The sequence below is a fragment of the Apteryx mantelli genome, chromosome 32 (genome assembly GCF_036417845.1).
Source record: "Apteryx mantelli isolate bAptMan1 chromosome 32, bAptMan1.hap1, whole genome shotgun sequence".
In the NCBI taxonomy this organism is placed as follows: Eukaryota; Metazoa; Chordata; class Aves; order Apterygiformes; family Apterygidae; genus Apteryx; species Apteryx mantelli.
The window spans coordinates 1,655,720-1,669,683 of NC_090009.1; the positions used below are offsets into that span (position 1 = coordinate 1,655,720).

Here is a 13,964-nt window from a genome sequence, read left to right on the forward strand (position 1 = left end):
TGTCCTCAACACGTCCCCAACGTGTTCCCAACACATGCCTGGACCCAGGACGAGCCATTGGCCACGGTCACATGCTGGCTGCCCGGCTCGGGGCCAGGGCTGGGGCCGTCCCCCACAGTGTCCCCAACGGTGTGTCCCCATCCCCAGGATGAGGCGGAGGTGGTGACCATGCACCAGCTGCCCAGCTCTGCCATCACCTTCGAGGCGACGGGGCTGGTGCCCGGCGGCACCTACGAGGTCTCGGTGCAGGCGCAGCGGGAGCAGCACCCCGGGGCACCCAGCACCTTGCGCGTCCGCACCCGTACGTGGCACCGCGTGACGACAGGGATGGGGACGATGATGGGGATGGGGACATTGACAGACATGGGGCTGGGGACAGTGATGGGGATGGGGATGGGGATGGGGTGAGGGACAGGGACGGTGATGGGGATGGGGACAGGGATGGGGATGAGGACAGGGATGGGGACATTGATGGGCACAGGGATGGGGCCAGAGAGAGACATGGAGAGACATGGAGGTGGCCAGGGCGCAGTGATGGGGATGGGGACAGGGATGGAGATGGGGACAGTGAGCAGGTTGGGGACAGGGACAGGCACAGGGATGGAGACAGGGATAGGGATGGGGATGGGGGACAGAGAATTGGGATGGTGAGAGGAATGGAGATAGGGATGGGGATGAGCATGGGGACAGGGGTGGACATGGGGATAGGGACAAGGACAGAGATGGGGACAGACAAGGGGACACAGATAGGGATGGGAATGGAACAGGGGCAGGAAAGGATGGTCACAGAGATGGGCACGGGGTCAAGGTCAGGGAAAAGGATGGGAACAGGGACAGGAACAGGGACTGGAGTGGAAGGGGGATGCAGAGGGGACAGGCACAGGGATGGGGATGGGTACAGGGACAAGGTCAGGGACAGGGATGGGGACAGGGACAAGCATGGGATGAGGTCAGGCATGGGGACAGGGCTGGGGACAGGGCTGGGGATGGGATAAGGACTGGGACATGGATGGGCATGGTGAGGGGGGATGAGGTCATGCATGGGGACAGGCATGGGGACAAGGACAAGGACAGGCCTGGGGGTGGGGACTGGCAAAGGGACAGGAATGGGGACGGGGATGGTGCCTGTGATGTCCGTCTGTCCTCTGGATCCGTCTGTGCCCGTGCATCTGTCTGTCCCCATGGCTCCGTGTGTCCCCTTGGACCCGTCCGTCCGTGTGTCCCTATGGCTCCGTGTGTCCCTAGTCTGTCCCCGCGTGTCCATCTGTCCCCATGGGTCCATGTGTCCCTCTGTCTCCTGGTGCGTCCCTGTGCATCCGTTTGTCCCTGTAGGTCTGGGTGTCCCCAATGTGTCCCCATGGGTCCGTCTGTCCCTGTGTCTGTCCCCATGTCTGTCTCCCCCACCCGGTCCCTGGTGGACGGGTGTTTCTGGGGAGGGGACAGTGTGGTGACACCGGCCCTGTTTGCTCTCACAGTGCCCGCCCAGTCCCTGCACGCCCATGGGGTGCCCCCGGGGTCCCCTCGGGGTCCCCTGGGGCCCCCTGTGTCCCCGGCGTTACCAGCATCCCCAGGGTCACCAGTGTCACCAGTGTCACCGGGATCCTCAGGGTCACCAGCATCCCCGGGGTCTCCAGCATCCCCAAGGTCCCCAGTGTCACCAGTGTCCCCGGGGTCACCAGCATCTCCACGGTCTCCTGCATCCCCGGGGGCTCCAGCATCCCCAGTGTCCCCGAGATCCCCTGTGTCACCAGTATCCCCAGTGTCACCAGCGTCCCCGGAGTCACCAGCATCTCCACGGTCTCCTGCATCCCCGGGGGCTCCAGCATCCCCAGTGTCCCCTGCATCCCCAGGGGCCCCGGCGTCCCCAGTGTCCCCGGGGGGCCTGTCCCTGCAGACGGTGGTGCACGACCTGGGGGCCAAGCTCTCGCCCTACAATGGCACCTTGCAGCAGCGCCTGGAGAGCTACCTCCGGGCCTCGGCGTTCCCACTCCGCGGCAACCAGACGGTGCCGGCCGTGGCCCGGGCCATCCTCTCCTACCTGCTGCGCCGGAGCCCGGCCGAGCTGCGCGACCAGGTGTTCCACCGCCTCCGCCAGGGTCCCCCAGGCCCCCCATCCCATGTCAAGCCCTGGGTGATGCCGGGGACTTCCGGTGAAGCCCTGGTGACCCTGGATGGGCTGCGGGACCACGTGGACACTGTGGTGATCCGCTACCGGCTCCTGGGAGGGCCCGAGGGGGCCGGGGGGGAGCTGCGGGTGCCGGGGGATGCGGCGGTGGCCCGGCTCCCAGGGCTGGTCCCGGGGGCCACGTATCATGTGGAGGTCCATGGTGTGGTGCAGGGGCACGCCTCCAAGTCCTACTCCACCCTGGTGACCACAGGTGGGTGATGGGGATGGGGAAGGGGACAGCCTTGCCTGGGACATCCCCCTCTCCCCCCATGACCTTCTCCTCTGCTTGCAGGGGTGGACAGCACTCGTGAGCCTCTCCCAGACCAGGGGCACCAATACGAGATGGAGCTGACAGGGGGCTCTGAGCCCCGCAGCACAGTGGCTGAAGCAGGTACCCCCAGGCAGGCCCTGACCTGGTGGGAGGACCCAGGTGTCTGGGCTCCCCAGCTCTCGGCAGCCAAATTGGGGGTGGATGGATGGAATGGTGGGTGGGTAGCTGGAGACATGGTGCATGGAAAGAGGGATGATAGGAGGGACTGGAGGATAGATGGATGATGAAACAGATGACAGGGTGAATGGAGGGGTGGATGGATGAACAGAACAAAAGCTGTAAGGATGAATAGGTGAGTGGATAGACAAACGGATGGATGGATGGGTGGTTGAACAAATGGATGGAAGAATGGGTGGATGGACAAATGGAGGGATGGGTGGGTGGTGGAACAAATGGATGGAAGAACAGGTGGATGGACAGCTGGACAAACGGATGGATGAATGGATGGGTGCACAGAAAGATGAACTTAGAGAAAGATGAAAGGACAGAAAGACTGATGGATGGATGAGTGAGCAAACAGCTGAGCAGATGGGTGGATAGATGGAAACATGATGGGGCAAATGGAGGGACTGGACAGATGGATGGATGAGTGGATATATGTTTGTCCCTGCAGCATGCCCTGCACTGTCCTCTCTCTGTTAGGGGTGGAACTGGGTGCATGAAAGGTTGGAGGGATGGGGGTTGGTGAGCTTGTGGCTGTTGGTTGATGGAATGATTGGTTGATTGGATAGTGGGATAACTGGATGGATGGATGGATGGAAGGAAAGATGGCTGGTTGGATGGATAACTGAATGATTGGATGGATGGAGGATTCACTAGAGGGATGCTGGGATGCATAATTGGATGGTTAGGTAGATATATTCAGGGACTGATGAACTGAAAAAAGCGCATGGCAGGATGGGTGATTGGATGGATGTAAGCATGGGTGGATGAACAGACAAATAGATAGAGGATCAGATGGATGAATAGATAGTTGGATGAATGGACTGACAAGCACATGGACAAACAGATGGTTAGACGAATGGTGGGATTAGGGGAGGATGAGTGAGTGATTTGATCAATGGATGGATAGGTAGATGGAGAAAGGGAAAGATGGTTGCATGGAAGGATGGCTGGAGAGATGGGCAGATATCTGTCCCCTGAACTGTGCTCTCTCAGTTGCAGCCCCGGCTCCATCGGAGGAGGAACTGCTGTCCCAGCCCCAACTAGGCGAGCTCATGGCCTCCCACGTCACCCCCACCTCTGTCCAGCTGGAATGGACCGTCCCTGAAGGCACCTTTGACTCCTTCACTGTGCAGTACAAGGATGCGCAAGGCCAGCCCCAGGCGCTGCCTGTGGGTGGTGGGTCCCACACGGTGACCATACCCAACCTGATTCCATCCCGTCGCTACAAGTTCAACCTGTACGGAGTGTGGGGGCGAAAGCGTCTGGGTCCCATCTCCACCGATGCCGTCACAGGTGAGGGCAGCTGCAGGCGTTGTCCCTGTCCCCTCTGTGCACTGGTTTTGGAGTGGGTCAGGAGTCCTGGCAGGGCCAGTCCTGTTCCTCTTGGTCCTCTTGGGAAAATGGGAACAGGTCCTGGGTGCTGGCTGGGGGATAGATGGAGGAATGGCTGCATGCAAGGTTGGAGGGCTGGAGGATTGGCTGGACTGACAGATAGATAGAAAGACGGATGGTTGAATGGATGGATGGATGGTTGAACAGATGGATGGATGAAAGGATGGATAGATGGTTTGATGGCCAGAAGGCTGGCTGAGTAATTGGACAGCCAAATGGATGTATGATTGGAAGTGTGGATGGAATCAAGGGCTTATGGATGGAAAAAGGTGCATGGAAAAATGAGTGATTGGATAGATAGAAGCCTGGATGGATGGTTGGATTGATGCATGGATGAATGGATTGACTAATGGACTTGGAAAAAGATGGATAAATGGCTGGATGGCGGATGGATGGACAACTAGCTGGATTACTGGATAATAAAGATGACTGATTACATAGAGAATTGGTTGAGTTGCCTGATAGATTGATCATTAGGATGAATGCATGGACAGATGGATGACTGGAAGCATGGGTGGATGGAAGGAGGGATGTTTGGGGGAATTACTGATTGGATGCTTTCAGGGCAGGCTGGCTGGACATATGTGTGGACATCTATTTGCAGCGTGCTCTCCATTGTGCCCTCTCCATTGCAGCCCCGGCCCCACCGGAGGAGGAGGAACCACCATCCCAGCCCCGCCTGGGCAAGCTCACAGCCTCCCACATCACCCCCACCTCTGTCCAGCTCAACTGGACTGTCCCTGAGGGCACCTTTGACTCCTTCACGGTGCAGTACAAAGATGTGCAAGGCCAACCTCAAGCCCTTGCTGTTGATGGCGGATCCCGCACGGTGACTGTGCCCAACCTGGTGCCATCCCGTCGCTACAAGTTCAACCTGTATGGGGTGTGGGGACGGAAACGTATTGGTCTGATCTCTACTGAAGCTGTCACAGGTGAGGGCAGCTGCAGGCATTGTCCCAGTCCTCTCTGGTCCATGCATTTGAAGTGAGCCAGGGCAGGGCCTGTCTTTGTTCCTTCAAGCTTTCTGGGAAATGGGAACAGCTCTTGGCCACTGAATTGGTGGTGGGCATTGGTGTGTGCAAGGTTGGAGGAATGGAGGTGGGGAAAGGATGGGGGGTAGTATGAGAGGTTGGATGGATGGATGGTTGGTTGATGGGATGGTAGACAGAAGGAGAAGAGGATGGATGGTTGGATGGATTTTTGTATGGTTGAAAAGATGTTTGGATAGAAAGATGTTTGGACAGATGGATGGAAGCATGGATGATTGGATGAATAATTGTTTGGATAAAGGAAGATGTAGATGGATCCTGGATCCATGGCCTGAGGGATGGAAAGATGTGCTTAGAAAAATGGGTAACTGCATGGAAAGAAGCCTGTCTGGCTGGACAAGTGGATGGATGGATGGAATGAGGAATGGATGGATGGATGGATGGATGGAGAGACAGCCTGGTGCCTGACTGGCTAAATGGAGTGGCCAACATACAGATAAATGGAAGGATGAGGGCAGTGGTGGACAAACAGGTGGAGGAATGGGAGGATGGGTGGGTGGACAGATGGGAGCTGATTAATGGATGGATGATTAGATAGATGGACAGATGGGCAGATGGCTGGACAGATGAGTGGATATCCATATCCCAAGGAGTCCTACATTGTGCCTTCTCTGTTGCAGCCCCAGCACCACCGCAAGAGGAACCGCCGTCCCAGCCCCGCCTGGGTGAACTCACAGCCTCCCATGTCACCCCCACCTCTGTCCAGCTGGAATGGACCGTCCCCGAGGGCACCTTTGACTCCTTCATGGTGCAGTACAAGGATGCACAAGGGCAGCCCCAGGCACTGCCTGTGGATGGCGAGTCCCGCACAGTGACTGTGCCTGACCTGGTTCCATCCCGCCGCTACAAGTTCAATGTATATGGGATGTGGGGGCGGAAACGTCTGGGTCCCATCTCCACTGATGCCGTCACAGGTGAGGTCAGCTCTGGGCATCATCCCTCTCCCCTTCGGGCCTTTTTTTTTGGAGCAGGCCAGAGCGTGAACAGAGGAAACAGCTCTTGGGAGCTGAATTTGGGATGGGAATGAATGCATGCAAAGTCAGAAGGATGGAGGGAGGGATGAATGGATGCTTACCTGGAAGGATTTAGGGCTGGATGAAGTAGTGGCTGAGTGGCTGATAGAATGGTTGGGTGAATGGAAGGTTTGATATATGGATGAATGCTTGGGTGGATGGATGGCTAACTGGCTGACTTTTTGTATGGATGGATGGTGGGCTGGACGGATGGATGGTTGGACAGACTAGATGGTTTATGGAAGTTCAGCTTGTTGGATGGATATCTGAATTGTTAAAGGGATGTATGGATGTGTGAATGGATTGAGAGTAGGATAAATTCATGGCTTGAGGGATGGAAAAAAGAGCATGGAGACATGGTTGATTGGATACATGAAATCATGGACAAATGGATGATTGGATGGATGGAAAGACAGATTGGTGGATGGATGGATGCAGTAATGGACTGAGAAATGGATGGATAAAGGACTGGATGGTTGGTGACTTGGTTGATGAGTGGATGATTAGATAGATGGACAGATGGATACATGGCTGGACAGCTGGATGGATGGATGGACAGATAGATGGATGTCCATACGCTAGTATGCCCTACATTGTGCCCTTTCTATTGCAGCCTCAGCCCCGTTGGAGGAGGAACGACCATCCCAGCCCCAACTGGGAGAGCTCACAGCCTCTCATGTCACCCCCACCTCTGTCCAGCTTGACTGGACTGTCCCTGAGGGCACCTTTGACTCCTTCACGGTGCAGTACAAGGATGCACAAGGCCAGCCCCAGGTGCTGCCTGTGGATGGCGAGTCCCACACAGTGACTGTGCCTGACCTGGTTCCATCCCGCCGCTACAAGTTCAATGTGTATGGGATGTGGGGGCGGAAGCGTCTGGGTCCCATCTCCACTGACGCTGTCACAGGTGAGGTCAGCTGCGGACACCGTCCCTGTCCCCTCCATGCGCTCATTTTGGAGTGAGGCAGGATCCCAGGCAGGGCCCATCCTTGTCCTTTTGGGCCATCTGGGAAATGGGAACAGATCTTGGACATTCAATTGGGGATGGGCATGGGTGCATGAGAGGAGGGATGGATAGATGGATGGTGGAATGAAAGGTTGAATGGTTGGATGGATGAGTGTCATCTGGTTGGACAGAAAATGGAAAGATAGCTGGATATCTGGGTGGATGGATGGGTGGTTTGTTGATTGGATGGCTGCATGGATTTTTTGATACATGGACGGATGGTTGGAAAGATGGTTGGATGGACAGTTGTGTGGACAGATGGGTGGAAGCCTGGATGGTTGGATGAAGAACTGGATAGTTAAGTGAATGGGTGGTTGGATTTGTGGATTCATGGTTCCATGGCCTGATGGATGGGAAAAGGTGCTTGGAAAGATAGGTGATGGGATGGATGGAAGTGTGGCTGGCTGGCTGGACAAATGACTGGTTAGTTGGATGGATAGATGGAGAAACAGATTGGTGTCTGGCTGGCTGAGTGGTGTGACAAGTGAGTTGTTGTGTGGACAAAGAGCTGGAGGAATGGGAATATGGATGGGTGGACAGACGGTTGAGTTGGTTGATGGGTGGATGGTTAGACAGATGAATGGATGGACAGATGGTTGAGTGGAAGGATGCATGGATGGACCGATGGATGGATGGATGTTTGAGGGAACTGAGAGATGGAGGGGTGATAACCTGATTGTATGTTCATATGGATGTTTGGTTGAGTGGGTAAACTGGTGGACTGATGAAAGGACAGGCGGATTTTTATCCCCACTATATATTCTTCATTGAGCCCTCTCTGTTGCAGCCCCAGCTCCATCAGAAGAACCGCCATCCCACCCCCGCCTGGGCGAGCTCACAGCCTCTCACGTAACCCCCACTTCCATCCAGCTCGACTGGACCATCCCTGAGGGCACCTTTGACTCCTTCATGGTGCAGTACAAGGATGCACAAGGGCAGCCCCAGGTGCTGCCTGTGGATGGCGAGTCCCGCACAGTGACCGTGCCTGACCTGGCACCGTCCCGCCGCTACAAGTTCAACGTGTATGGAGTGCGGGGGCGGAAACGTCTGGGTCCCATCTCCACCGATGCCGTAACAGGTGAGATCAGCTGCGGGCACCGTGCATGTCCCCTGTGTGTGCTGGTTTTGGAGTAGATCAGGAGCCCGGACTCACTGTGTCCATTTGGACCTTCTGGGAAATGGGATCAGGTCTTAGAAGCTGACTTGGTGGTGGGCAAGGGTGCCTGACAGGAATGGCAGATGGATGGATTTTGGAATGAAACATTGGATGGTTGGATGGATGGGTGTCATGTTGTCTGGTTGGACAGTAGATGGAAAGGTAGCTGGATATCTGGGTGGATGGATGGGTGGTTTGTTGATTGGATGGCTGCATGGATTTCTTGATACATGGATGGGTCGTTGAAAAGATGGTTGGATGGATAGTTGTGTGGACGGATAGGTGGAAGCATGGATGGTTGGATGAAGAACCGGATGGTTAAGTGAATGTATGAATGGTTGGATTTGTGGATTCATGGTTCCATGGCCTGATGGATGGAAAAAAGTGCTTGGAAAGATGGGTGATGGGATGGATGGAAGTGTGGCTGGCTGGCTGGACAAATGGCTGGTTGGTTGGATGGATGGATGGAGAGACAAATTGGAGGCTGGCTGGCTGAATGGATTAACAACCAGATATGTGAGTAGTTAGGTGGACAAAGAGGTGGAGGATGGATGGACAGATGGTTGAGTTGATTGATGGATAAATGGACCAATGGATGGACCAATGGATGGATAGATGTTCTGGGAAAACTGAGAGATGGAGGGGGGGGATTGTTTGAATGTATGTTCATATGGATGGATGGTTGAGTGGGTAAACTGATGAACTGATGGAAGGATGGATCTTTATCAACACTATGTTCTGCACTGTGTCCTCTCTGTTGCAGCCCCGGCCCCACTGGAGGAGAAACCGCCATCCCGGCCCCAACTGGGTGACCTCAAAGCCTCCCACATCACCCCCACCTCCATCCAGCTCGACTGGACTGTCCCTGAGGGCACCTTTGACTCCTTCATGGTGCAGTACAAGGATGCGCAAGGCCAGCCTCAAGCACTTGCTGTTGACAGTGGCTCCCGCATGGTGACTGTGCCCAACCTGGTGCCATCCTGTCACTACAAGTTCAACCTGTACGGGGTGTGGGGAAGGAAACGTCTGGGTCCTGTCTCCACCGATGCAGTCACAGGTGAGGGCAGCTGCTGGCACCGTGCCTGTTTCCTTTGAGCCCTGTGTCAGGAGTGGTCAGGAGGCTGGGCAGGGCCCATGCTGGTCCTCATGGGACATCTGGGAAATAGGTACAGGTCTTGCGTGCTGAATTGGGGATGGCTGGATGGCTGTGTGCATGCAAGGCTGGAGGAATGGATGGATGGTTTGATGAATGTGTAGACAGATTCATTGGATGGATGGATGGATGGATGGATGAATTGACTGAGAGATGGCTGGATGGTGGAATGGATGATTGTACAGGTGGACAAGAACAGAATGAAAGGGAGCATGGATGGATGCATGGGTAATTTAATTTATGGTGAAAGATGAGATGAATGGATGGATGAAGAGATGGGCAGGAGGATGGTTGGATGAGCGGATGGATAGATATGCATGGACGGATGGGTGGATTTTTGTCCCCACTGTGCATCCCTTCTGCACTGTGCCCTCTCTGTTGCAGCCCCAGCCTTGCTGGAGGAGGAGGAACCACCATCCCAGCCCCAATTAGGCGAGCTCACGGCCTCCCACATCACCCCCACCTCTGTCCAGCTCGACTGGACTGTCCCTGAGGGCACCTTTGACTCCTTCACGGTGCAGTACAAGGATGCACAAGGGCAGCCCCAGGTGCTGCCCGTGGACGGCAAGTCCCACACGGTGACTGTTCCTGACCTGGCACCATCCCACCGCTACAAGTTCAACGTGTATGGAGTGTGGGAGCGGAAGCGTCTGGGTCCCATCTCCACTGATGTGGTCACAGGTGAGGGCACCTGCAGGCACCCTCCCTGTCCCCTCTGTGCACTGGTTTGGTATTGGGTCAGGAGCCTGAGCAGGGCCTATCCTATCTCCCTTGGGCCTTCAGGGAAATGGGATCAGGTTTTGAACACTGATTTGGTGATGACCATGGGCACATGATAGGAAGGAGGAGTGGAAGGATGTTGGAATGAAAGGTTGGATGATTGGATGGATGTGTGGCTGGTTGGCAGGATGGTTGAATGGATTTTTGGATGTGTGGGTGGATGGTTGGAAAGGTATTTGTATGGGAAGATGTTTGGACAGATGGATGAGAACATGGATGGTTGGATGAATAATTGGATGGTTAAAGGAATGTATGGGTGGCTGGAGTCCTGGATTCATGGATCCATGGCCTGATAGATGAAAAGATGTGCTTGGAAAGGTGGGTGATGGAATGAATGGAAGCGTTGCTGGCTGGCTGGCAAAATTGGTAGGAGGATGGATGACTGGATGGATGGAATGATAGACTGATGTCTGTGTGGCTGAGTAGAGTGACCACCAAATGGACACATGGAGGGATGAGGGCACTGATAGACAGGAAGAATGGAAGGATGGATGGGTGGACAGATGGTTGAGTGGAAGGAAGTACTGATGGATGGATGGATAGATCGGTGGATGGTTAGGGGAACAGATAAATGGAGGAGTGATTAGTTGAATGTGCAGATGTAGGGATGTGTGGTTGAGTAGGTGTACTGATGAATGGATGGATGGATGGATGTACGGTGGATTTTTATCCCCACTGTATCTTCTGCATTGTGCCCTCTCCATTGCAGCCCCAGCACCACCGCAAGAGGAACCACCATCCCAGCCCCAACTGGGAGAGCTCACGGCCTCCCACGTCACCCCCACCTCTGTCCAGCTGGAATGGACTGTCCCTGAGGGCACCTTTGACTCCTTCACTGTGCAGTACAAGGATGCACAAGGGCAGCCCCAGGTGCTGCCTGTGGACGGCGAGTCCCGCACAGTGACCGTGCCTGACCTGGTTCCATCCCGCCGCTACAAGTTCAACGTGTATGGGATGTGGGGGCGGAAACGTCTGGGCCCCATCTCCACTGACGCTGTCACAGGTGAGGGCAGCTGCAGGCATCATCCCCATCCTCTCTGTGCACTGGTTTTGGAGTGAGTCAGAAGCCCTGGCAGGGTCCATCCTTGTCCATTTGGGCATCTGGGATATGGGATCAGGTCTTGGATGGTAAATTGGTGGTGGGCATGGGTGCATGCAAGGATGGAGGAATGGATGGATGAATAGTGGTATGAAATGTTGGATGGTTGGATGGATGGGCATTTGGTTGGTTGAATGGATGGTTGGATGGCTATTAGAATAGTTCGAAAGATGTTTGGATGGGAAGGTGTTTGGACAGATGGATGAGAGCATGGATGGTTGGATGAATAACTGGATGGTTAAAGGAATGTATGGGTGGTTGGAAGCCTGGATTCATGGATCCATGGCTGGAGGAGTTGAAAAATGTGTTTGGAAAGATAGGTGTTTGGATGAAAGGAGCCTGACTGGCTGGCTGGGCAAAAGGTGGATGGATGGTTAGATGGGTGGATGGAGTAACAGACTGGTGGCTGGTTGGCTGAATGGAGTGGACAGATAGATAAATGGAGGGATGGAGGTTGGGTGGACAAAAAGGTGGAAGAATGGCAGGCAGGATGGGTGACTAGATGGGTGAATTGGCTGATGGTTGGTGGATGGTTAGATAGATGGATGGACAGATGGATGGTTGAGGGGTAGGATGTATGGATGCACTGGTTTATGGACAGGTAGATGGATGGATGGACAGGTGGGTGCGTTTTTATCCCCATTGTATCTTCTGAACTGTGCCCTCTCCATTGCCACCCCAGCCGCACTGGAGGAGGAACTGCCATCCCAGCCCCAACTGGGCGAGCTCACAGCCTCCCACGTCACCCCTACCTCTGTCCAGCTTGACTGGACTGTCCCTGAGGGCACCTTTGACTCCTTCACGGTGCAGTACAAGGATGCACAAGGCCAGCCTCAGGTGGTGCCTGTGGACGGCGAGTCCCGCACAGTGACCGTGCCCGACTTGGTTCCATCCCGCCGCTACAAGTTCAACGTGTATGGGGTGTGGGGGCGGAAACGTCTGGGTCCCATCTCCACCGATGCCGTCACAGGTGAGTGTTGCTGCAGGCACTTGATCTGCTCCTTCTGTACACTGGTTTTGGAGCAGGCCTATGGCCTGGGCAGGAGTGTAGGCTGGGCCCATCTTGGTCACCTTTGGCCCTCTTGTGAAAATGGGAACCAGTCCTGAGTGCTGACTTAGTGAAGGTCATGGGTCCATGCAAGGTTCGAGGGATGGGGAGAGGAGTGGATAGATGAATGGTTGTATGAAAGATCTGATGTCTGTGTGGCTGGCTGGATGGATTGGTCACTTGATTGGGTGGGTAGATGGATGTTTTGATTCATGGATGGGTAGTCGGAAAGATCATTGGCTGGATGGATGCATGGATAGATGGAAGCATGGATGGTTGGCTGAATAATTGGATGGTTAAAAGAATATATGAGTGGTTGGATTTATGAATTCATGGATCCATGACCTGATGGATGGAATGATGTGCTTGGAAAGATGGGTGATTGGATGGATAGAGAAATGGATGGATGGATGGTTGGATGGATGGAGAGACAGACTGGTGGCTGGCTGGCTGACTGGAGTGACAGATCGATAAATGGGTGGATGACTGCACTGTCAGACAAATGGTTGAAGGAATAGGAGAATGGATGGCTGGTTGAGGGGAAGGCTGTATAGATGGGCAGATGGATGGACTAATGGATGGATGAACTGATGTCCATACTGCAGTGTGCCCTGCACTGTGCCTTCTCTGTTGCAGCCACGGCTCCACTGGAGGAGGAACTGCCATCCCAGCCCCAATTAGGCGAGCTCACGGCCTCCCACGTCACCCCCACCTCCATCCAGCTCGACTGGACTGTCCCTGAGGGCACCTTTGACTCCTTCACGGTACAGTACAAGGATGCACAAGGGCAGCCCCAGGTGCTGCCTGTGGATGGCGAGTCCCGCACGGTGACCATTCCCGACCTGGCACCATCCCGCCGCTACAAGTTCAACATATATGGGGTGTGGGGGCGGAAACGTCTGGGTCCCATCTCCACTGATGCCTTCACAGGTGAGGGTGGTTGTGAGCATTGTCCCTGTCCTCCCTGGGACTTTGGTCAGGAGGGTGAAAGGAGCACAGAACCGTCCTCATCCCTTTGGGCCATCTGGGAAATGGGAACAGGTCCTGGGTGCTGACTATGGGTAGGATGGAGGGATGGGCGTGTGCAAGGTCAGAGGTTTGGAAGGATGGATGGATGGATGGTTGGATGGATGGAGAGGTGGATGGTTGCACAAATGTGTGGCTGATTGGGTGACTTTATGTTTGGATGGATGCTTCTACTGATGGTTTGGAAAAGGTGCATTGGAAGAATGGTGACTGGATGGATGGGTGGAAGCATAAACTGATGAATGGAAGACTGGATGAATCGGTGAGTGACTGGCCCACCAGAGAGCTTGCTGGAGGAATGAATATAGTCATCGAGTGAGGCATGGATAGGAAAGTGGGTGAAGGAATGAGTAAGTGGAAAAAAAGGATGAGTATGGGAGGATGTTTGGATTGTTGGGAAAGTTGATTGATGTGTGGTGATGAGATGGATGGATGGATCAATGGATGAATGTAAGGGTGACTAGCTGGTTGTGAGGATGGGTGGGTGTAAGGATGGATAGATGGCTGGATGAATGGCTGGATGGACAGATGGATGGATGGAAGAATGATTTGATGAAGGGATAGATTGCTGGATGGATG

General features: G+C 54.6%; 1 protein-coding gene across 1 annotated transcript in view; it reads left to right on the forward strand.

The window, feature by feature from the left end:
- The window catches only part of LOC106489270 (tenascin-X-like), a 46,021-nt gene that overhangs the window by 5,837 nt on the left and 26,220 nt on the right, over positions 1-13,964 (forward strand). Inside the window, exons 5-16 of the mRNA XM_067313899.1 lie at positions 148-301; positions 1,476-1,831; positions 1,895-2,378; positions 2,460-2,558; positions 4,691-4,987; positions 5,731-6,018; positions 6,737-7,024; positions 9,043-9,342; positions 9,817-10,113; positions 10,928-11,215; positions 11,994-12,281; positions 12,996-13,289. Of these exons, the coding sequence (XP_067170000.1) occupies positions 148-301; positions 1,476-1,831; positions 1,895-2,378; positions 2,460-2,558; positions 4,691-4,987; positions 5,731-6,018; positions 6,737-7,024; positions 9,043-9,342; positions 9,817-10,113; positions 10,928-11,215; positions 11,994-12,281; positions 12,996-13,289 (3,433 nt within the window). The remainder of the gene's footprint in view (positions 1-147; positions 302-1,475; positions 1,832-1,894; positions 2,379-2,459; positions 2,559-4,690; positions 4,988-5,730; positions 6,019-6,736; positions 7,025-9,042; positions 9,343-9,816; positions 10,114-10,927; positions 11,216-11,993; positions 12,282-12,995; positions 13,290-13,964) is intronic.